At 42.2% G+C, this 23897-nt stretch overlaps 1 protein-coding gene across 7 annotated transcripts in view; it reads right to left on the bottom strand.

Annotated features, from left to right (window-relative positions):
* Positions 1 to 23897, bottom strand: part of szt2 (SZT2 subunit of KICSTOR complex) — a 421207-nt gene that overhangs the window by 234973 nt on the left and 162337 nt on the right. For all 7 annotated transcript variants that reach the window (XM_033622785.2, XM_033622790.2, XM_033622786.2 and 4 more), the window contains exons 39-44: positions 22044 to 22118; positions 18165 to 18303; positions 17596 to 17731; positions 14506 to 14626; positions 14150 to 14302; positions 12807 to 12909 (exon numbers count right to left, since the gene is read on the bottom strand). In XM_033622785.2, the coding sequence (XP_033478676.2) occupies positions 12807 to 12909; positions 14150 to 14302; positions 14506 to 14626; positions 17596 to 17731; positions 18165 to 18303; positions 22044 to 22118 (727 nt within the window). The remainder of the gene's footprint in view (positions 1 to 12806; positions 12910 to 14149; positions 14303 to 14505; positions 14627 to 17595; positions 17732 to 18164; positions 18304 to 22043; positions 22119 to 23897) is intronic.

Here is a 23897-nt window from a genome sequence, read left to right as displayed (position 1 = left end):
TATGTACTTTTAATACTTAATAATGATTATTTTGGACTAATTCCATCTATCCTTTTCTCTCTTAGCCACTCACACTAATGCGCTAATGTTTCCAACAAAGTGTTGGAAAGTAATTCTATGGAACTGGATTTTTTTATCGATATATTTAACAATCTTTTAACATGTATGTAGAACACAACCATTTGTTCTCTCAATCAAAAATGGAAAATGAACAAATTGACTGTGTGGTCTTGATTGGTGAGAGTGTTTTCCACAGTAGGAGCACAGAGCAGGTGAATTTTAATATCTTTTATGATGAGGATACTTATCAATTTAAAGGCAAAACAAAATGTAACAGACAACTTTAGAACACCTAACAAATTATTGTATTGAGAATCTGTTGGAGCCTTTAAACATCACAAACTATAAAGTCTCACAGCTTCTGCCAAACTGTCAAAGGCACAGTAGGATCTCCCTCACCTGACGCTGAAGCTGCAGGGCACAAGTTCAATAGTTGATAATAGTTTTTTTAGTAAATAGGCCTATTATCTAATGCTTTTTTGTTACATTTTGTTTGCTTTGAATTAATTCTTTGTATCAAAAGGTGACTATTTTGATTGAAAATAAGCATTATGCTGCTGTGCTCTTTAAATGCAATCTATAAATAGATTTCCCTCCACAAGGAATCAATCCCCCCTTGAATGAGTGCATTTGAGAAAATATTACTCATGGCCACTCCTATAAATTACAGCACTTGGTCAGTGAATAACTTTGAAACTTAACACTCAAAACTGATGATATCTTATAAGCCACAGGCAGCATGACACAGTTAAATACAATTCAATGTGTCTTGTTTGCTCAAGGAAAATGGTCAAACTGTGACAAAGAACAGGTTCATATAAGATTTCATTGCTGCTGTGTACAAGCTGGGTCAGCTGAACAAACTGACCCCATAATATACCAGAATAGTGTTTAATAAAGAAGCAGGGCTTATTGTGAAAAGCCTGCCTTAAAGCCTCAGTGTGTAAAAATGGTGAGTAACAGTGACATCAGTGGTCAAATTCTAGATTGCAGGGCTTCCTCGCGCTCACTCGCTCACCCCTCCCGTCAGGTAAGTGACGGTGGCCTCGTAGGACAGAAAGCCTTGCGCAGACAGAGATGGCATCATCCACGAGTTTTTCAAGTTTTTCAGGAGTAGGTCTATCTAGCGATGAGGTGAATATTTATTTAGGAATCTAAACCATGTTACGATGTTGTAGCGACCCTGCAGTAAACGTTCTGTATTAATGTCAATGTTCTGTGAGTTAATGGCATGTTTGGGATTGAATGAGTATAGGTAGGGGGGCGGGGTGCGAGTGTGACGGGAATGAGGGCTGTGTGAGTGCGTGTGCTGGTGTGTGTATGAGCGAGCTGGAGGAGAGAGCAGCAGTGCACAGTTGGAGTTACAGCTAAATTCTTGTTTGTTGGTTGTTTTGGCGTGGTTACGGCCAACAGTAACCTGTACTGTTCAGTAATAAACGGTGGTTTGCCGAATAACTGCGTCATCCTTTCCACACGTCCTGGCGGGCGCTACAATATGTTATAGCTTACCAGTGACATATAGGTTATCTGTGAGATATAACCTTATGTTAGGAGTGTTTTATTTCTAATTGTTTTGGTAACACGAGCAAACATTAGCACAGTAATGATAAAATAACACGTTTTATGTGATACATTAATATAATATATGCGTTTCCAGAGTGTTCTTCCACAGAAGTTCTTTCCACCTGGAATAAGCAACGCCAATATTCACTCGCGTTTTGTCCCGTCCTCGCTTATCTGATCTTTTTCTTTTATTTGGTGCCGTGGTTTCCCTCTTACGGGGCAAAACATATGTGTGGTCCTCCATTTAAAGTGCGACAGAATCATAAAAGTATAAAGCAGGGTCACGCAGAAGCGCCCCGGATTGAGCTTCACCGTCTCTGTCTACGGTGACGGCAAGTTCTAGGTAAACGTGAAAGGCGAAGCGCGTATATCCCTTTCGGCCACTGTATTCAAATATGGCGACGCAAGAAGGCAGCCTCCAGCAGACCGCGCCCTGCCTGTGTATATATAGAGAAATCATTCCAAGCCTATGAGAAAGTTTCCCTTTGTATGTGAATTGCATTACACTTTAGTATATATATATTTATGAAAGCAATAGTTGATTTTTGCTAATAAACAACCACATAAATTACACATTGTAACTTTAAATAGACTAACCAGGATTAAACTGTTTCATTAAGACAACACAAAGCCGATGTTTGACCTCTCGAACAGAGCCATTTACATATGAAAAAAAGAAATGAAACAGACATAGGGGCAGGCAGTCAGTCTTAAGATATATAAAACATATTTTAACCATATGAAAGCTGCTGTGCCTGTATTATATATTGCCCTTATTAAGAAATAAATTAAAGCAGGCAAAGGCAAAATTAGAATTACCGCCCTGGGGTTGTATGCACAAGTCAAGTTTCTCTTACAGTTTAAATCCATGTCCATGAAAACATGGATGCTTCATATACATGTTCCCACCAGCAGCACAAAAGATCTATACATTCAGCACAGTTTCAAGGTGGGAACCCAAGATTAGTGTCACCAATTCAGTATCTGACCAAATATTTCCTTTCTGGTCCTGAGATATGGCATTGAGTAATGGCCAGAAAAGTGTTTTATGCAGAACATTATAGCCCCTTTTACACTGCCAGATTTTCCGCGAATGTTGGGCCGATTTGCCGGCCAGCTGCAAGCGTTTATACACACAGAGGCAAGTCGATCCGAGGCGCCCAATTTTCTGCCTCGGAGGATAGTCATATTGGTGGAACCATAGACATATATACATAAACGCCGCGTTGACTGCTGCTGCCGATTGGAGGGGCGTGCCTAAAGCACAGCCATCTTGGTACAGTGCCACTCGCTCCTACAGCGCATTACATCTATAGAGGAATGACATGTTTGCACTATTAAAGTGATCATAAATCGCTCAATTGTCAACATATATTTGTTTGTTACAAACGTCAGACATGGAGGACAGATACAGACATAAATAGAACAAAAGGAACCCAGAAAACGTTCAGGTGTTCAGGTCTTTATTTAGAGAATTGCGTGTAGGGTATATATTGCATTTGATTATTATTATTATTATTATTATTATTATTATTATTATTGCTATTATCATTATTATCATCATCATCATCATCATCATGACTATCATTATAATTATATTGCTATTATAATTATTATTTTATTATTATTATCACTACCATTATAATGATATTGCTATTATCATTATTTTATCATAATCTTTGCTATTATTATTATTATTATTATCATCACTATTATTATAACTATATTACTATCATCATTATTTTATTATGTGTATGTATCGTTATTATTATTTTTATTATCACTCTCATTATTATCATTATTATTATTATTGTAGGTATAAATTATACATATGGTGCACGTGTGTCATTGTGTCTCACGGAGGTTTTCTAAGGGCTCTAGTTTCCTGGCGCAGCACAGGGCGGCGCAGGGTGGCGAACCCCGCGCAGAGCTAGTTTCGAGCAGTGCAACCCGAGGCGCACTCAGTTTGGTAGTTTGGCAGACCGAGGTGCGCTGAGATGGGTGTGGCGGCACAGCAGGGGGAGGTGTCAACAGATCCAGCTTGGCGCAGTGACAGTTTTGTGCCAAAAGGCTTCGCCGAAGGTGCGCTAAAAGCTCGCCAACTGAAACCAGGTCTACTGTCAGCGCAGGGGGAGCACAGCCGGTGTAAGCCGAAGTTTGGCTGACCGGCGGACAGTGCGCACACGTCACCAAAACCTCACAGGCAGGTTTCCAGAATGTCAGGCACATTAACGATGCAATAAATACCCACAAAAACCACTATTCAATGCAACTATCTGCAGTCAGCACATAAATGTATCTCTATATCGACTGTCCCGTCACATCTGATGTCAGATCAAAGGGGATTGGCACCGTTTGGCACGTTTGGCACACGTAATGGAAACCCAACCTGATTGGATTAACACAGCTGCAAACTAATGAGTTCACATCCCTCTCAGCCAACCACAAACAGCCACAGCATCAGATAGGGAGTATATATTCAGCATCTGTCATCTTAGAAAAGTCAAAAGAAAAGAAACAGAGTGAGACTGTGAGAGAGAAAGAGAGAGCGTGCGCGCACGAGAGAAACGCAACATTGATTTACAATTGTGGTGACCTCCTCCCAGGCTACCTTTGCATCATCAGCCCGTGGAGGTCTGCTCGCAGTTCCGTATATTCGGACACTGTGAGCTTGGACCTCCCGGACCAAAACATCAGTTTCCTCCTGGGAGAAGTTTGGCTGTTTGACACTGCTGCTCTCTTCTGCCATGGCGAATTGAGTAAACTCTCATTACGCCTTCGCGCGGCGCATTTAAGGGCGAGGAGAGGGGCTCATTTGATTGGTGTGATGTGTGTAAAACCCACTCCACACCTTCTCTCCTCCCTCTTTTCAACTTGCGCCGGTAGGAGGGACGGAGGTGGGAAAGAGGAGTAGCTGCGCCAGGATCCAACCAGAGCACCGAGCCCTGGTTTGTTATTCAGGTTAATATGGGAAGAAGCAGCGGGTTTATCGGGCAGCTGAGTGAAGCTGAGTGAAGTGGAGCCTGCGGAAGAAACACCGGGACCGTCTGGATTTAATAGTCTGTGGAGAGGCTGCAGTACTTGGCTGCACAGATTAGGTGAGTGGGGTGGGGGGGTGGGGGGGGTGTAGAGCAGAGGTAGAGGGAGGTGTGGCTCATGACACACTTTGTTTTGGTCTACAGGCAGTGCACAACAGCAAACCTAGCGGTGAAAGGATTTCGCTTTTTGCTCCTTTAAACTTTGATCAAACTTCAATAATAACTTTTGGTTGAGCAACAAGATCACAAAGATTACTTCAACATCTGGAAAACTGATGAATGACGGAAGAAAAGAGAAGCAAGTCGCTACAGAGTGGCAACACGGAAATCATGCAGGAGTTCAGGGGCCAGTTGCACCAACTGGTCTTAAGCCTGGTCTTAAGCTAAGTCGGTCGTAACTTGGCATTCTAAGTCCGATCTAATAGTTGCGCCGGTTGCACCAACAGGGCTTAAGCCTTCCTCTCACTAAGACAGGGCGTAAATCTTACACCTAGTCAAGAGCAGGTGTAAGGTCATTATCAAGCTGTGCTCATGAGCTCTAGAGCGCAGAGAGCGCAACTTGATTATGGCACGTCTCATCCACCGTCTGTAAATGAGCGGGCATTTAGATGGGAGAGGGTAATTAGGGACAGAAGCAATTGGACATAGCCTATATAATGACGAGGAGCTGATTGAGAGGTTTCAATTCGGTAGGAGAGATCTGTTTGAACTTAATGAAGAGCTGTCACTGGATTTACAGTTTGTGTTGGGCTGCAACGCAGCACTACCACCAGCCTTCCCACCAGGCAGGGGAATCCTCCCCAAATACGTCAACAATGATGTCACTGAGGTTTTCGGGGAGGACCCCCGCCAGTTGGATGATTTTTTTTTGGAGGAGATGTATTTTTTTGCCTTGCTGAGAAGAACTTTCCACTTCTTCCTCATGTCAGCCTCTCAGGGGCGTCGTTTCAGCAAAAGCTAAGGTATGGCGATATGACATGACGTCACAGAGCTACTGATGATGGAGTTTCAAAAATATTAACTTATATAAAACTTCACTTTGGTCTTTGACCTGTCAGAAGTACATACTATGCTATTGAAAACTGTTTCAAAGGACATGAAGCTGTTTCTCACATTCATAATACCTCATGTCTGCATGCAATGCACGACTTGGTGAGAGCAATGAAAACATCGGACCTATTTCGGCGCATATTTCAGCACCACGGACAGCGAGCGGACATTTAATTATTATTAGTCATGTGTTTAACTTAACTTGTTTAACTTAACTTAAGCTCTTAAGTTCAGCTCTGGTGCTCTAAATGGAGGCTTGTGTTCAACCAGACTAAAACCCAGATTATGCACTTCAGAAAAAAGGGTACTGCAAGATCCTCACAGAACTTTCTACTGGGTGATATGCCTTTGGAATTTATTGATTCTTATAGATACCTGGGCTTTACTTTGGATGAATCCATGTCTTATGATGTGGGGATTGGAATACTTGCAGACTCTGGGGGAAGAGCTATAGGGTCAATAATTAGTAAAATTAAAATTTGTAAAGATACTGGTTACTCCACATTCTCGCAGCTTTATGAAGCTTTTGTATGTCCAATTCTCACTTATGCAGCTAGAGAATTGGGTAACAAGGATGCTAAAAAAAAAGTAAATTCTATGTTCTAAGATGTTTCCTCGGGGTACATACATTTGTCCCAGTCTTGCAATACAGGGAGATATGGGGTGGGAGCCTATGGAAATTAAACAACTGGGAGAAATGATAGGGCTGTGGAATCTGATGGAAGTGGCTGGGAAGAGGACTGTCTGGGCTTCTCTGCTTCTCTCTCTGCTTCTCTGCTTAATATGCCAGAGAGTAGATTAACAAAAAGGGTTTTCAACTGGGATAAGGCTCACAACATAACATGCTTTGTTGTAATGTCAATATGTTGAAACAAAAGTTAATTCTCCAATATAAAGAGAAATGGTCAAATGACATATGGCTCAAGCCCAAGCTTAGATCATATGTTCAAATGAAGCAGAGTTTTGGCCCTGAACCCGACATTACTTTCTTTCTAACCAGAAGCCAGAGGTCACTGTGTGCTCAGCTGAGAGCTGGTATCCTACCCCTCGCTACTGAAGTGGGGCGGTTCACTGCTGTACCTGAAGACAATAGGATATAAAGTCTGTGATCTAAAAGAGGTTGAAAATGAATTTCACTTTATGTTTTATTGTTCACAGCATAAGGATGTAAGGGTTCCCTTGTTTGATGAAATGCAAAAACAAAAAGCTGATTTATTTTGGGCGGATGATGGTCAGAAGTTGGAGTAGTTATTTAAGGCTGAGGTTTTTAAGACTGCTAATTTCATTTTCAAAGCCTGGAATAGAAGGCAATCCTTGCTCTTTAAGTGAGATATATCAATGGATTAGATTAGGGTTCACTGTCCTAATCATGAGGACTGTTGTGTTTACGTTCTACTATTGTATATCTGTATTAGTGTACATCTGTTTTGTATCTTGGTTGTTTCTTAATTGTATGTTTGATCATTGTTTCTGTTTTTGAGATAAAGTGTCTTATAAGCCCATAAGGGCTGGGGTTCTTTGAAGCATGACATTTAAATAAAGAAATCAAATCAAAAAAATCAATATACATCCAATATTTATCATTAATTTTCTAACTGGTCAATCACTGCAGTCTAAGGTCTGTTTTGTTTTCAGACCAGAGGCAGTTTATAGATGAAATAACATTGCATTTTAACCAAAATTATGTCTCAAATTAGTTATTTCACTAGTAAGCAGTTGTGTAATTCGTGGGATAATGTAAAATGAGCTGGTTATATTATGGATAGAACGCGGAGCGGAGGGCTTCTATCCGTTCTGTCGGGGTTTATTTCACTATTTAACAACTTGCAGCTAAGCTCTCGATTTACCGGTCAATCTACGTTCCAACCCTCACCTATGGTCACGAACTCTGGGTAGTGACCGAAAGAACGAGATCGCGAGTGCAAGCAGCCGAAATGAGTTTCCTCCGCAGGGTGGCTGGGCTCAGCCTTAGGGATAGGGTGAGGAGCTCGGACATCCGGGAGGGACTCGGAGTAGAGCCACTGCTCCTCCACATCGAGAGGAGCCAGTTGAGGTGGTTCAGGCATCTGGTAAGGATGCCTTCCGGGCGCCTCCCTTGAGAGGTTTTCCGGGCATGTCCAACCGGGAGGAGACCTCAGGGCCACCCCAGGACACGCTGGAGGGATTACATCGCCTTGCTGGCCTGGGAACGCCTCGGGGTTCCCTCGGAAGAGCTGACGGAAGTGGCTGGGCTTCTCTGCTGAGGCTGCTGCCCCCGCGACCCGGACCCGGATAAGCAGAGGACGACGAGTACGAGACGAGTACGAACAACCTGCTCACTCGATATTATCCCTTACGTACACCTTATCTGTGAAAAGTGATTCCACGGGATCTGGTTTGTATGTTCCGCTCATTTGAACATCCATAAGCGGCACAAAAGTCAGAAATCTTTTTCAGTCAGAAGACTGTCTGCTGAAAACATTAAGTAGAATTTGTATTTGGGTAGTAAAACCGTCATTTTTAAAATGTCCAAGCATCCTGTGTCATAGCTACACGTGTGACGTTTTTAACAAATCAAACCATTTGGAAATCGGTCGAAAATTCAGCGAATAATTCTACTTTCAGATTGTGGAGTACCTCTCACCTCCGTAGATGTACATGTACATGCGGCGTTTTAGGTACGCCTCTCCACAGTCAATGCGGCGTCTATGTATATATGGCTATGGGCCGAACACTTTAAGTTTAAACACACTGCATGTGCGAGCCACTGGCGGTGGATAAACAGGAAACAGCTGATAGCAGGAATTAGCAACACAGTAGCCTCGCGTTACCAGGCTCTTCACATACAGCGAAGAGCCTGGTTTCCATTCACTCTGAATTTTGTCTGGATTCTGGTTCTGATCTAGAGAGCGGATCCGGAATTCACCAAATTCACCAAACTAAAAGTGTTCACCGAAGTAAAACTTTAAATTCTGGCGCACCATTGATTTACAATAAAAGAAAAAGTTTAACTTAATGGCTTGGGGCTTTTTCTTGTGAATTATATTCTTTAAATTAAAAAGTTTCACCGCATTTTTATTAGCTTGGTGCTTTTATTTTGACGGAAAGGCGCATCCATCGAATTCCGGATCCTGTCTCTCTCACCCTGGTTCTGGCCACTAAACGGCCCCAGACTAGCGAGCAGCTAGTAGCAAGAGGGAAACGCAAACCTGACAGACACTGTAAAGATGAACTGCCACCTGACTAGCTGCAGCTTCCCTCCCACGTCACTGTTTACGTCACACGCTGAGCTACACGTTTTGTTACTTGCTCACGCCCCCCATTGCCCCGAAAAAGGCGCATTCTGTATAAACAAAAGTAGGTAGGCTGCAATTTTCCGCCCTCCCCGATTTTGTTTTTATACTGCCAATGCTGAAAAAAGACTGATTGGGCTTTCCTGCAAATTTGCACAATTCCTATCTAAAAAGGGCTTGTGTTGTCACAGTGAAGCTGACCTTTGACCTTTTGGATAAAAAATGTCATCTCTTCATCATTTTATCCTATTAGACATATGTATAAAGTTTTGTAATAATTAGTATATGAATTCTTGAGTTATGGCCAAAAACATATTTTGTGAGGTCACACTGACCGTGACCTTTGAACATTAACCACAGAATTCTAATAAGTTTATTCTTCAGTTCAGTTGATCTCTGTGTCCAATTTAAAGCCACAGTGTGTAGGAATTTCTCCCATCTACCGTTGAAATCATACAGTACAGGCCATAAGTTTGGACAGTTCAAGAGATTTCTTGAAGCTCATGGAGAGAATGCCAAGAGTGTGCAAAGCAGTAATCAGAGCAAAGGGTGGCTATTTTGAAGAAACTAGAATATAAAACATGTTTTCAGTTATTTCACCTTTTTTTGTTAAGTACATAACTCCACATGTGTTCATTCATAGTTTTGATGCCTTCAGTGAGAATCTACAATGTAAATAGTCATGAAAATAAAGAAAACACATTGAATGAGAAGGTGTGTCCAAACTTTTGGCCTGTACTGTATATTGCATACAAATGGATAGCGCACTCTAGCGCCTCACTGTTTCAAAGGCGCATTGCAACAACGGTAGCCGCTGTGTACCAAAAAGCTATGGTAACATTGATGAAACCATGTATCTGACACTTCATGGAGTATTCATTCAGGCTCCTACACAAGGCGAGTAGAGGGATGAGGTGTGTGAGGTTGAGCCACTTGTCAGTTGTCAAAAGACAAGACGTGATTGGTTTGATTCGATTTACAACCTTCCCAACAGTCCTACGTTGTAAACACAGACAGCATGGTGAGGAGGGGGTTTGTCAACTTGTGTCGCGTGTGTCTGAAGGAGAAAGGTAATGCAATCACAGGCCAGCGCCGCTGTTAACCGCTGTTAGCGGTGGTGCTAACAGCAGCTAACAGTTAACAGCTAACAGCGGCGCAGTGATGCGAGGAGAAGGATGAGGTGTGTGAGGTTGAGCCACTTGTCGCTCTTAGCTCGCAGTGGCGATGACCTGTGATTGCATTACCTTTCTCCTTCAGCAGCTCTCTCCACCTGGGAAAGGCTACCCCGATGTTGACCCTCGTTTTTTTTTTTTTAATTCGCCAGTCTCGTTGCCTTTTTGATTCCCTTTGCACTTTCTTGCTGACAAGGATTCCGTCTCCTATGATGCTGCATATGCATGATCCTGCATTATGCTCAAAGAGTGGGACTGTTATGCTGCAGTAGTGCTGGGGTAGTAGCGAAGCGCCTCTTGCTCCTCTCCTTCAGCTTCTCAGTCACGCAGCGCTGGCCTGGCTCCCCACAAAAAAAGCTGAAGGCGGTGCTGTATGTCCCTTGCTGGCGGATGTATTCTCAAGATGGCGAAACGTTATGGAACCCCCCAGATGACTTGCCCGCACAATGTACAAAAATTTTTTGCCAATAAACAACTGAAAATGTTACACAATGTCCCTTTAAAGAAATTCCCATAAGGTGTTCTTGAGATATTGTGTTCACTAGAATCAGACAGATGCAAGGTCACACTGACCGTGATCTTTGACCACAAAATCTAATGAGTTTACCACTGAGTTAAGTGAAAGTCTGTGCCAAATTTGAAGAAATTCATTTGAGGCATTCTTGAAATACCGTGTTCACAAGGATGGGACAGACAGACAGACGGACAACCTAAAAAAAACAAGTGTACTTGGAAACACATGTGGCCTAGACTACTGCAAGATACTTGATTTTGACAAAGGTCTAAGTTCTACCATTTGGACTGGCAACAACTGCAGTCCATGTTAAATTGTGATAAAGGTGATGTTTGCTGCAATTAGACTTTGACTTCTGCTCTCAGCACACCAGAACTATAGGACTGAGCTTCACCTCCATTATTAAAGAGATTATCCTGGAACAACCACTATTTACTCAAGTGATTTAACTGGTAATGTTGCTTTATGGAAAACCCTCAGCATGCTTAACTTAAGCATGCATAAAGTGGTCAACAGTGTTATATGATTAATTGTGTTACATCTTTACAGCTGCATGGTCTTAGGTAACTTTCTTACTCTTCATTCTGCTCACTGCCATGACAAGTCACTTTGAGCCCAGTCATGGTGAAGTTGTGAAATCATCTGTGTGAACTCTGTAAGGTGGGACTGTGAAGATACCGAAGTGTTCGCTCTAGCCTCACAGTTAACAATGTAATATAGAAGCTCCACCATCTGACTCAGGGCATCCAGAAATGACCTTCACTTACAAGGGCGTTTTGACAGCAGGTCAGTTTCCAGCAAGTATTTTTTCCTTTCTACTATGTTGCTGCCTTAAAACCATCAGTGGTTGTATTTTTCCTTTAAGCAGACTTATGAAAATATTGCCCAACACTTAGTGTCACTGTCACACTGGGCACTGTCAACCTGCCATACATGCAACTCTCTCAGTTAACCTAGTTAATTCTCACTAATCCTGCCTCTGCACCACACCTGCCTGCCAGCCTATCACCTGTCCACACATCTCCCACTCCTGCCAGTCCACCACACCCACCTCATCAAGCCAACTGCTCTCATCTGTGGATCATTGCCTCCTGCCAGTATAAAGACTCCAGCTTCACAGACTTTTCTTGCAAAATTGTTCTTTGTCATACTCATGCAAGACTTCCAGCATTTATTCCCAGACTGTTTCCTTGTTGCAGTCATCCAGTTCTCCATAGTGAGTTCACCTGTTGTAAAAAGAAAAAGCCTGATTTCCTGTGCTGTGGATTACCTCGCCATGTGGCTGTACATTCTGCTGTTGTGTGTGCACCGCAGGATCATCATTGCCGTTTTCAAGACCCTCGCTGCCTACAGTCCGCTCCACTCAGGTGTGTTGGCTTCTCTTGTGTGTAGTCCTGGTTGTGGACTCTGTGCTCGTCAGACATTGCCTTCTGACTACTTCCTCACCGCTGCACACATTTAAACTGTTTGCCATTTGTGTGCATCCAGCAAACGCCACTGACTCACCTGCTCTCTGCTTTGGCGTGCCACTTCAAGCACTTTGGACTGAACCTATGTCTTGAAAGGTTCCAGGCCAAAATGTTGACTGTTTTTTTTCTTTCTTTGGTGCTGCTATTGGGTTCAGACCACACCCATGACAGTCACCCTTGAGGTAGTCTGAGTGGGTGGAAGTTCGCTGCAGAGATCAGCCTCTCATTGGGCGGAACGAGCCACCCGCTGAAGTCCCGCCCTACCAACTCTGGTTGTCATAGTCGACAAACGTCCTTTACTAACTTTTGCGGTGTTTGATCTTGCGGGGATGTAGCCATTTTTCTGCCATGGTTCGCGTCCTGCAAAAAAAGCCGGGACGTTTTTTCTCCAATCTTAAAGTGAGAGTCGGCGCAGCCAGACCTTTCTTTTCTTGAGAAAGGTCTGGTGAGTGAGACTACCCTTGAGGATAAAGTTTAAAGGTGAATGCTGGCACAGCCCTCTCAAAGCCATTACATGTAAAGGAGGGTTTATAAGATATGTGTGTTTGTGAATTTGGGTTTAAAATGCTGAAGAACACACTTGTGAAAAATGTGATCCCTAGTAGACAAAGACTGAAATCCAGTAAAGAAATGAAAATGTGAAGAGTGAATAATGATGAGAGTCTAACCTGAGGTAGAAGACTGATTTGGTTGTACGCTCCTGATAGACAAACATGTTCTTCCTGTTGACCACACAGAAAGAGTTCAGGACAGAGCGCAGGGCCTGGATCGCTACCATAGGGAGATAAAAAATATATTAACAAATTTAGCATGTTTGCAAAATATATCTATTTAATTTAAGCAGACGATCATGACTATATTCAAACAAAAACAGACTAAATTGAGAAGTGGTTCATTAATGAACTAACTGAACTAACACTATGCTCAATTTAATTTAATTACCTACATAGTCTGATTAGACCTGGTATTAAAAATCCTTTCGGTGATCCGACCACTAGCGGACAGCCGAGACCCATCACTGTTCACACCTGCTGACCACTTATGTTCAGATTTCATTACTGCCCCATTTAGTCACTACGTCCACACCTTTGCTAGCTGCTCTGTTGCATGTTTGCTTGTCACATTAGTGGTTGTATCAGTACAGCCGGATATATATATATAGCTGTCAGCAGAATTTAACACGTCTCCTTTCACAGGGCAAAACAAGGAATGATGATGCAACACTACATCCAACCCAACATACAGTAAAATGGGTAAGTTATAGAGCTTTAAGCACAACAACCACCTCGTCCTACACCCATGACACAGTCCTTGCATCAGGATGCTTAAGCGATTATACTAAAAAGGATACGTGATCAAATGCGTCCCAGATAACAAGTAGTTTGAATGACTGGATCACAATGTGTCTTGTTGGTCACTGGTGCAGAGGCGTAAAACTGTGCGTAATGTCGATAAGCAGGCAAACGATTTTACTTCTCAACAAGAAGAGAAAGAGGGTTTGCTTGCCTTTTCATTTACATTTGACAGGCTAGGTTAGATAATATTCAGCTTTAATGATGTTTTTTTTCTTACTGTAACAGAAAATGTGAGCTTTAAATGAGTGCCTCTGAACTGTAAATAACTCCATGTGTCAATAGCGATGGCTCTCTTGTAACAATGGAATGGACTGGACCCTGTCTTATGTCTTACGTCTCTTTACCACCCTGTTTCTGTATTTACTTTGTATTTTTATAATCTATTTCCTGTAAATATATAATTGAGTATTTGTAATTCATCTTCTGTAAACAGAAAAATAAGGAAGAGCAGAACAGAGCTTAAATGTTACATATGAAACCATTTATTCTGAGTCATCTTGAGCAGTTCTATAAAGTGAATACGCTAACTTTAATACCTAGGATTCTGGTTTTCTGCTAACTACCAATTTGCTCAGATAGATTTGATGTCATGATGGATGTCAACCTGTGTTTTTATTTTTTTTTTATAAAACCAATAACTCAGATCTGCTACTCACCCCTGGATACCCCCATGTTAGGTCCCATCTTGAGGCGTGGGTGAATGTGGATGACTGTGCTCCACACTACGTCACAGGCAAAATGTCCAGGGATGAACTGCATGGTGGCTGCAAGATAGTCTCTGGCCTGGTAGCTCTCATCTGTGTTGTAATCTGTGTGGGCAGGCCAAAATATAAAAAAAAATATAAAGGTGAGGGCATGTGAGACATCAAAGAAGAAATTAAAGGGTCTGTTGACACAATTGAATCAAAACTTCCTTTTACCTCTAAAATCTTATATTGACAGGTCTAAAACACAGAAATCTCAAAACCTAAAGAAATAAACCCAAAACTATCTGTATCTGTTTCTGACTCACCATCAGAGGTGTTGAGCCTCTGCCTGTAGAGAGATTCATTCTTCCAGATGTCTTCCTCACTCTCAGCCACCAGCAGAGAGTTACATACATGGCTGTCGTGTAGGTCCTGCAGCAACATGCGCTACATATACACACAAACAAAGGAATCATTTCACAAGCAACTGCACTTACTATATATAGGATTGTGTTGATGTGTGTGTTGCTTAGAATAAAGATGTATTTCTAACAAAAAATAGTGAGATTTGATAGTTCAGTATCGCAAAGAACTTTGTAAGGGTTTATGGGTAAGAGACAAATGCTGAAAACATCGGTCTGTAATGGTTCGTGTACTTGCACAACACTGTCACAGTCCAGTGCACACAGCTGTACGCAGAACACAGCATTCTGCAATACAAGAGATCTGCCCAGAAACTTTTTTTCCCAAAAATTTGTTTTATTAGTTTGTGTCTCTTCTGTGCCAGTCCTGGTACTTTGTATCTTGTATGGATGGCATATAGAGTGGTTAGAGGCAAGTAAGAGAGGAAAGTTGAAATTCAAAATATTTTCTGAACTGGGCCCACATCCCAGAGTGTGACACACAGTTTGGTTAGTGATCCATCTGTGGGGTGCAGAGATACATTATGAGATGACTTCAGTTCCATGGCCACCCATCCTGGACAGTTGGGTTGGAGACACAAAAGTGACTAGAATATGACACACTTAATGTTAGCTGCACATAATTAAATAACAAAAAATGGAGAGTCTCCATGTGTACAACAAGATTACCGAGTCCCAAAAAAAACAAAAAAAAAAAAACTTGGAAGGTATCATCATTTGTATACTGTAGAACTACTGCTTCCAACAGAGGATACAGACCGAGGGGACCGGCAGGTCAGCATTTGTTCATCCTGAGTTAGCAATTTAATACAGTTTTCTTTAGAGACTTTTGTATTTCCTTATGACAGAGACACCACAGTAGGTAAACTGATGGGATCCAATATGGAATGCTTGAATAGTGTAACTTCAGTGCCTCCCTATTTATTGAAAACCTCACTCTTGTGTTATTTTACGTTGTAGACAGAAAAAGAACAAAATGCAGTAAGTAGCAAGACTGTAGCTGGTAGGAAAACAGTTGGGTGCAAAACTTATACTAACAGGTAATTGGTGTAGAGCGATACCAATGACAGTGTCAATGCTCAATGGCCCCCCTGCAAATACCAGAAATGCTCTGGCAACCATAAACTGCAATGACCAGAGGCTGATGGTTAAGGTCTAAAAGCAACAGACCTAAGGGTTCATTACATTCTCTTTATGTACGAACATAGATTTGTTCATTTCAAACGTCACTGCCCTCATGCATCCTTTTATGTTGGCATACAGCCATTAGATGGCACTAGAGGGCAGAGTCAAAAGTTTCACAACAACAAATGTGGCGTTGATGGAAAAGGTCCTAATATTGCATCTGTCTTTGACACTTGCAGTGCTGTGTGTTCGTAATAGGTGAAAAGAAACGTTTCCTTGTGCATTTGGGTGTTTTGTTTTTGTGTTTTTTGCTAAGAACTGAATCGATATAAAGCAAACAAAAAAACTTAAACACTAAATCAACTGAGTGGATAGAAGTCTGGACTGATGTACATGTTTATTCAGGTTCAGTATTCCTGTTATTTTAAATTTTAATTTCCTCATTTGCATATGTTGTTTCTATTCCTGTGCTCTTTTTAACACTGCCATGTAGTGGCAAGGTAATGTCATTCGTACAATTTTCCTAAACATTTGCAATAGGGGCATTTCAATACACATGCTCGTATGGAGCCATTCTGTTTGAGGCTCTCTTCAGAACTGACTTAATTCTTCGTGGCACAGATTCAACAAGGTGCGGGAAAAGTTTCTCAGAGATTTTGGTTCATATTGACAAGACAGCATCACGCAGTTGCTGCAGATTTGTCAGCTGCACATCCATGATGCAAATCTCTCTTTCCACCACATTCCAAAGGTGCTATACTGGATTGAGATCTGGTGACTATGGAGACCACTGGAGTACAGTGAACTGTCATGTTCAAGAAACCAGGTTTCTGCTTCCTGCTGGAAGTAGCTATAAGAAGATGGGCACATTGTGGTCATAAAGGGATGGACACAGTCAGCAAAAATAATCAGGTAGCCACTCAACTGGTAACTCATCAGACCAGGCAACGTTTTTCCAATATTCTATTGTCCAGTTTTGGTGAGCCTGTGCAGGAAACTGCAGCCTCAGTTTCCTGTTCTAAGCTGACAGGAGTAAGACCCGGTGTGGTCTTCTGCTGCTGTAGCCCATCTGCTTCAAGGTTCAACGTGTTCGATCAGAGAAAGCCTTCTGCATACCTTTCTTATAACAGGTGGTTATTTGAGTAACTGTTGCCTCTCTATCATCTTGAATCAGTCTGGCCATTATCCTCTGACCTCTGGTATCAACAAGGTATTTTTGCCCAGAGAACTGCTGCTCACTGGATATTTTCTCTTTTTTGGACCATCCTCTGTAAACCCTACAGATGGTTGTGACTGAAAATCCCAGTAGATCAGCAATTTCTGAAACACTCTGACCAGCCTGTCTGGCACTAACAACCATGCCACGTTCAAAGTCACTTAAATCACTTTTCTTCTCTATTCTGATGCTCGGTTTGAACTTCAGCAGGTTGTCTTGAACAAATGCACTGAATTGCTGCCACATGATTGACTGATTAGCTATTTGCGTTTAAGAGCAGTTGAACAAGTGTATCTAATAAAGTGGCCAGTGAGTGTATAATGTCCTCAGTGCCACTGCGCTCAACAAGGCAGCCCACAGGACGGAACAGGCAACATGCTGTCTGCCCCTCCCATCCCAAAACACTAACACACTAAGCTAGCTAATTGCAAGATGGTTAGTAGACCAGAAATAGAAGATCCTTCAATAACCTCTTGGTCTGGTGTTAAGAGATACTTCTGTGAATCATGAGAATGATGGTAAGAGAGAGTGGTGAATAAAAACACACCGAGCCAAGAAGTAATTACTGGACAGCTACAGGCTCTCCTTGGCAGCTAATGTTTTTGAAAGACAAAATATTTGTGATGTAGTGTGCTGAGTGCTGCAGGAGCTACCTGATTGACTATTCTGCAGATTTCACCGATCTTCCTGACCACCATTTGATGCAAGTGTAAGTATTCAGGCAGTTCCTGCTCTTCTTCCTTCTTCTCCAACTCCTCAGCACTGACCACTTTTCCTTCTGTGAAGCACCTGCAGCAATATGACAAATCATAAGAAACTTGACAATGACCAGCTGTGATCCAGCATCTAAGAATCCATCTAAGGGACTGTGCTGAAAGTTTGACTGGGACTTTCATTACTGTTGTTAGAGTTTTAATGAAGCTTCCTACAGGCAGTCTCACCAAGGAGAAAGCACCTTCCTTTGAAAGTGAATGACATCACTATTTTACAGACCGTTTAAACTGAAATCATTGTTGACGTCTCATAATTTATCGTTGCAGCTGAATACAGGATGACTTTGCAGGAAACTTGATACATTTCTTTTTACTTGTAAGCCTAACAGAACAAGCAAAAAAGTGTTACTCTGAGAATCCTGGACCAGGTAGGAACCTCGAAGTGTTTGATAAATAGGGGCAACAGACTACACAGAGGTGCTTGGATTATTGTCTGAGGTTTTTCTGACCTGGAATGGGAGTAGACTTTTACTCTATCCTGGTGGATCTTGACAATGAGCCAGAAGTCGGGCATTAGTGGTGACTGACACTCGTGTTCATCCAGGGTGGGGCTCTCACACTCAGAGTCACTGCTCCCACCATCGTAACCTTTAAACACACAGGGGCGAAACAAAAAAAGAGGCAACATTATGGTGTCACTATTTAAGTCATGCCAAGTGTGTAAACCTTGGTGACAGGACAGCTCCCCATCTCTCAACAGGATTTATTACTGTGACTAAAGTCTTTCAAACTCTACCAACAACAACCATAAAAAGCACCACCAACACTTGCAAAATAGACATAAGGGCCAAATTAAGCACAAATATAGCAGAGCTAACAGAGAGGATTGGAAACGTTCACACATATGTCAGTTTTAATAGTAAAAAGTAGAATAAAATAATTTTTAATGCTCGTGTTTTATTTCTTAGTGGAACTTTTTTCAATGTCAAACATTATTTTCAATGTCAAAATATAATGATACTGTCCTGGCTCCATAATCCGACAGTACCATAACACCACTGAAACTTACTGTATCACCACAGCACTTGATACTGAGTGACTGTCATACAAGCAAGATTGGCTGGCAGTATTTTCTACTGTTATATCTAAGCTTGGTACAGAGGCGTCTCAGCTGTTTTCAAGAACATTTGGTCATTTTGGTTCAGGTCAGTGCTTTATTAGGGTGTTCTTCTACCAACCTTACTCTCATTTTCATGCAGTGTATTTTATTAAAATGTTGACTATGGTCATAGCTGTTGTTTCTAATTTTGTGTTGTATATCTGGACATGTCTTCAATCTCTCTTGAAACTGGATTTTGTTTTCTACTGTCACATAATCACATAACATTGCCTGTTATTTTATTTACATCAAAATTTCATTTCATAAATTATTACAGGCATTAAAGATCCCTTCACATTTACAGGGATTGTAAATGTGAAGGTATTGCACCTTGTGTGTGATTGCAGTGATCAGAGCGTGAGATGTTTTAGAGGAGAGCTTGAGGAGAGACGGATAGAGTAGAAAAGAAAAATCATGTCATCAATGTCAGAGCCGGCCCTCCCTATAAGCGAATTAAGCAGCTGCTTAGGGCCCCGCGGCCACTAGGGGGCCCCCAGATGGATGTACAGTAAACTGAATTGACTGACTGTCACACCTCTGCGCAGACCTGGCAACCCCGTTATTTACAATGAACTGCAGCCTACATGTCTATAGGGCAGCATGTGAGGATCCTCATGTTTGTTTGATCCAAAAAACTGGCAACGATGAGTATTGATGCAACGTCAATGGTCAACATATATAACGTGACCTGTAGCAGGGAGGGGACCCTACGGACCAGGGGGCAGGTGCTGTTCACTGAACGGAGCATGCAGAGTACCGTCTACGAAGATGTCAAAGCAGGCATATCCCTCAGGAGCGGAGAAGAGGAAGGAAAAAAAAAAGGTCGAAGAGGCAAACAAATAAGTTCGTTTGTCACTTACCTGAATGGGTGATTAGTTAAGTATGTGCAATATGTGTGGCTTTAGGCCATGGGGGTAGGTCGGTCTCAGCCTGAACAGATAACAGAGCAGTCACCCTGTGGGCCCATCACCCACAGCGACAGAAATCGGGGTCAGGTGCATTGTGTGCCGGGCAGCAGGCAGGGGCGGGGTCCCTGGCGTGCTGATCCCTGGTGTCGTGGACTGGCTTTGGGAACGGGGAATGTCACCTGTCTGGTGGGGAAGGAGCCGGAGCTCGTGCGGGAGGTGGCGTGATACTGACTAGATTTAGTTGGGCTCACCTCAAGGTGAGAGGCGCCGGGTGGGTGTGGGGATACTCACAAGCCCCTGGCTGAGCGCCGCTGTGTTGGGATTCTCCTTGGAGAACGAGAGGGTCACCTCGATGCGACTGTGTGGGTTGCAAAGAGAAGGTCTCTGACTGTTGTTTGTGTGTACGTGCCAAATAGCAGTGCGGAGTATCAAGCCTTCTTAGAGTCTCTTGGCGGTGTCCTGCAAAGGATGCCGGCTGGGGACTCCATAATTCTCCTGGGGGACTTCAACGCTCACATGGGCAATGACGGAGAAACCCGGAGGGGGTTAATTGGGAGGAACGGCCTGCCTGATCTGAACCCGAGTGGTGCTTTGTTATTGGACTTCTGTGTGAGTCATAGACTGGCCATAACGAACACCATGTTCGAGCACAGGGAGGTTCATAAGTGTACCTGGCACCAGAACACCCTAGGCCAAAGATCAATGATTGACCTTGTGGTTGTATCATCAGATCTGTGGCCGTGTGTCTTATACACTCGGGTGAAGAGAGGAGCAGAGCTGTCAACTGATCACCACCTGGTGGTGAGTTGGATCAGATGTTGGGGGAGGCTGACAGACACTGGATGTGTCCCGGGCACGTCCCACTGGTAGGAGGCCCTGGGGTAGGCCCAGAACACGCTGGAGGGATTACATATCTCATCTGGCCTGGGAATGCCTGGGGTGCTTTGCTCGGCCTGCTGCCCCCGCAACCCAGCCTCAGGTAAGCGGATGAAAATGAATGGATTGATGGATGGTATAGGTCATAGTTTTATTAATACTGCTTACATCTTGTTGTTTTTGCCTGTGTGCCTTGTTATGTGCTTTTGTCTGTGGTTACATGCTTGCTTTGTGCTCACGTGCCTTTCTATTGACATGCCATCAATCCATCTTTTATCTGTGCATATGTGTTTCTGTGCTTTTGTATGTTATTTTGTCTTTCTCCTATATACTTACACATTCAACCTGCCAGGGACTGCAGATGAAAATTAGCCTGTATGACTAGATCTGGCACATTTACGCAACTTAAGTGATCATGTTCATTAATGTGCACTGTTCCTTTCAAAATAAAATAAGCATAAACATAAAAGATAAAATCTACTATGTATTGAAAATGTGTACCAGCAGCTGCATGATGCTGAGCTTCAGCCAAGCTGGTGAGTTGAAGTTGCAAGATAGTTTCGGAATTCACTAAAATGTATACTCAAAAGCACAGGCTATTTAAATCATTAGAGGTGTTTGTCCACAGGTTAAAGAAATAGACAGACTCTCTAAATCATCTGGCTACAGGCTGGCTATGCTGCAAAATACATTCTGGTCTTAAGGGCTTTGAATGAGGAAGCAAATCTGTGTTGTAGGGATAGATTTCTATTATTTTGCTAGTCAGCATGCTGTGCAGTGTGAGCCTGGGGATGTTTTGATCCCCAGATTTTGTTGTGGAGTGAGTGTTCTTTTTTTTAAAGATTTTTTTTTTGGCCATTTTGCCTTTAATGGACAGGACAGGTAAGCTTGAAGGGGGGAGAGAAAGAGGGGGGATGACATGCAGCAAAGGGCCACAGGCTGGATTTGAATCCGGGCCGCTGCGGCAACAGCCTTGTACATGGGGCGCCTGCTCTACCACTAAGCGAGAAACTTTCCACACTAAGGCTCCAAGGTAGCATTATCTTGTCTGCTTGGAAGTGGTGAATTTATAGCTCACAGATACTTAATACAACACAGTCTTTGGTTTTTGTTTGATATTTAGTTTAAAAAATGTTGTGGCACATTTCCGATCCCTCATTAGCGCTGTTACTTTGTTTACTACATTACATGAATACTGCACTGTCACACTGAACTTCGTTCAAACTCTTTAACTTTATATGGAAAAAAACAAAACAAATCATTGAATATTCATATTAAACTTCCCAATCTGATTCAACTGACATCATTTTTAGTGGGGTACAGCCCTAATTTTGTTTAAGTGTGAAACTAACAAGCTGATGAGAATTGAGCTAACATTAAGGGATTTAATACTTGTCACAACCACTTAATTCTTCAAACATCATTCATCTTTGTGCAACACTTACCCTGCATGTCTGAGTCCAGGCTGCCCTGGCTGGAGACGACACTCTGAACTCGGCTCGGCCTGAGTTTGCCACAGCCTGAGGAAAGACCATTGGACATTTCAGTCAGGAGATTCAGAGTCGGTGGAATGACAGTATTAAATCACAAACAAAAGATGAGCTCTGCCTGATTACACACCCTCAGAGCCTGACTGGTTCATGTACAAATCTGTCAGTGCTGAGTGTCATCTGCCACATTGGAGAGGAGGAAACAACCTAGAGGCAGACATGTGATAAAGGTTCAAGCTCAACCTGACCTGGTTGCTGTGTTGGCATCCACCGCTGTTTGCCATCAGCACTCTTTGCTAAACAAACAGTTCCATATACACTGAATAGATGTTGGCCACAGAATAGATAAGGTGTGAAGGGGGATTTGGGGACAATTATAACTACCTGGAAATATTTTCCCCCATTGGAACTGTTAATGCTAATTTAATATTTAGCTACTGTTTAAAGTTAAGTATCTTCCTCTAACAGTAAAAGGTTTTTCCTAAATATCTTGTATTAAAGGTGAAATCCTGTGGTGGTAAGGTCTCCATCAGAAAACTTGAGAAAATTTAATTATTTGAAATGAGTTATATGTGAAATACTTTAATGTCTCCTTCCTGTCAAGAAAAATATAAAAGAAGGAAAGCACATGACGTCAGTGACAGCATTTGAGGAACAGGGTGGGCAAGTAACACTTCAACCCATCATATCTTTGTTGTTTCACCTTTAACTGAAAAAAATAAAAAAAAAAATTAAAAAAAAATACTTCCACTGGATTAAAAAGCACACATTACATGGTGTTGACTGATGTATTTATCTAAATATATGTGTTTGTTTTCCTTGTTAGTGGTCTCCAAACAGATTGTGACTCTGTCCAGCAGCTGCATCTCAAGCTCCTGTTTGCTCCAAGATAGTTTAAGTTACATCATAATACATAGGCAAATGGTATGACCTGTTATTACTGATCAGATTGCAATCATAACCAGTTCAGTTCTTAATGATATCTTAATATTATTCTGGCTGGACTTAATGATATGGTCTGTCAGTTTGGTAAATATCTGCTAAATATCATATGCCTCTATCATTATGTTGTAAGCCCCTATACACTCTAAACCAGAGGTCTTCAACAGGGGATCCGCGACCCCTAGGGGGTCCGCGGAGGTACTGCAGATGGGGTCATGACATTTTTGGTTGATTAGATAATTTTTTATATTTTTTAATTTTTTTCCCCCATTCGTTTTCCACAAATTATAATGTCTTTAAATACACATTAACATGAATCCAACATATTGTAGCAAATGGATAAATGGAGGCAGAAGATGTTATCTTTCAGTCAGAAATGCAAACATTCAGCGACACACAGGAGCTCTCTCAAACGGGGCACCGCTTCGCTCACAGTACGAGACTAGCCTTGACCTGTCCCTCCAAGCCTCTTGCACACAAAGAGGAGGACCCACCCCTCACGCTGCTGTGCCAATCACGCGGCCGCATGTTACATGCTGGCTCTGTCAGGTTCCCCATGATTGGCCAAGAGCCTATTCAGTCCCCAGCTGGCTAAGATCCCAGACACAAGGATACACGCTGCAGTATTATTTGAAAAGAACATACCTTTGTAAAAAAAAAATAAAATAATAAAACAAATAAATGAAGAAATGACATTTACTTCAACCACGAATCCTTGTGCAATAATTTTTGCAAGATATTCCTGGCTAAAACACTGCAGCTCCTACCCACAACAGTCAACTACTGACACTAGTATATTATTATGCCAAGTGCATGGACATTGTTATGAGCGAAAATGGATCGATTTGTAACTCGACCAAAAACTCC

The sequence above is a fragment of the Epinephelus lanceolatus genome, chromosome 6, assembly GCF_041903045.1.
Source record: "Epinephelus lanceolatus isolate andai-2023 chromosome 6, ASM4190304v1, whole genome shotgun sequence".
NCBI classification, from domain to species: Eukaryota; Metazoa; Chordata; class Actinopteri; order Perciformes; family Serranidae; genus Epinephelus; species Epinephelus lanceolatus.
Note: the sequence above shows the minus strand (reverse complement) of the source record. Positions and strands in the feature narration are given on the sequence as shown.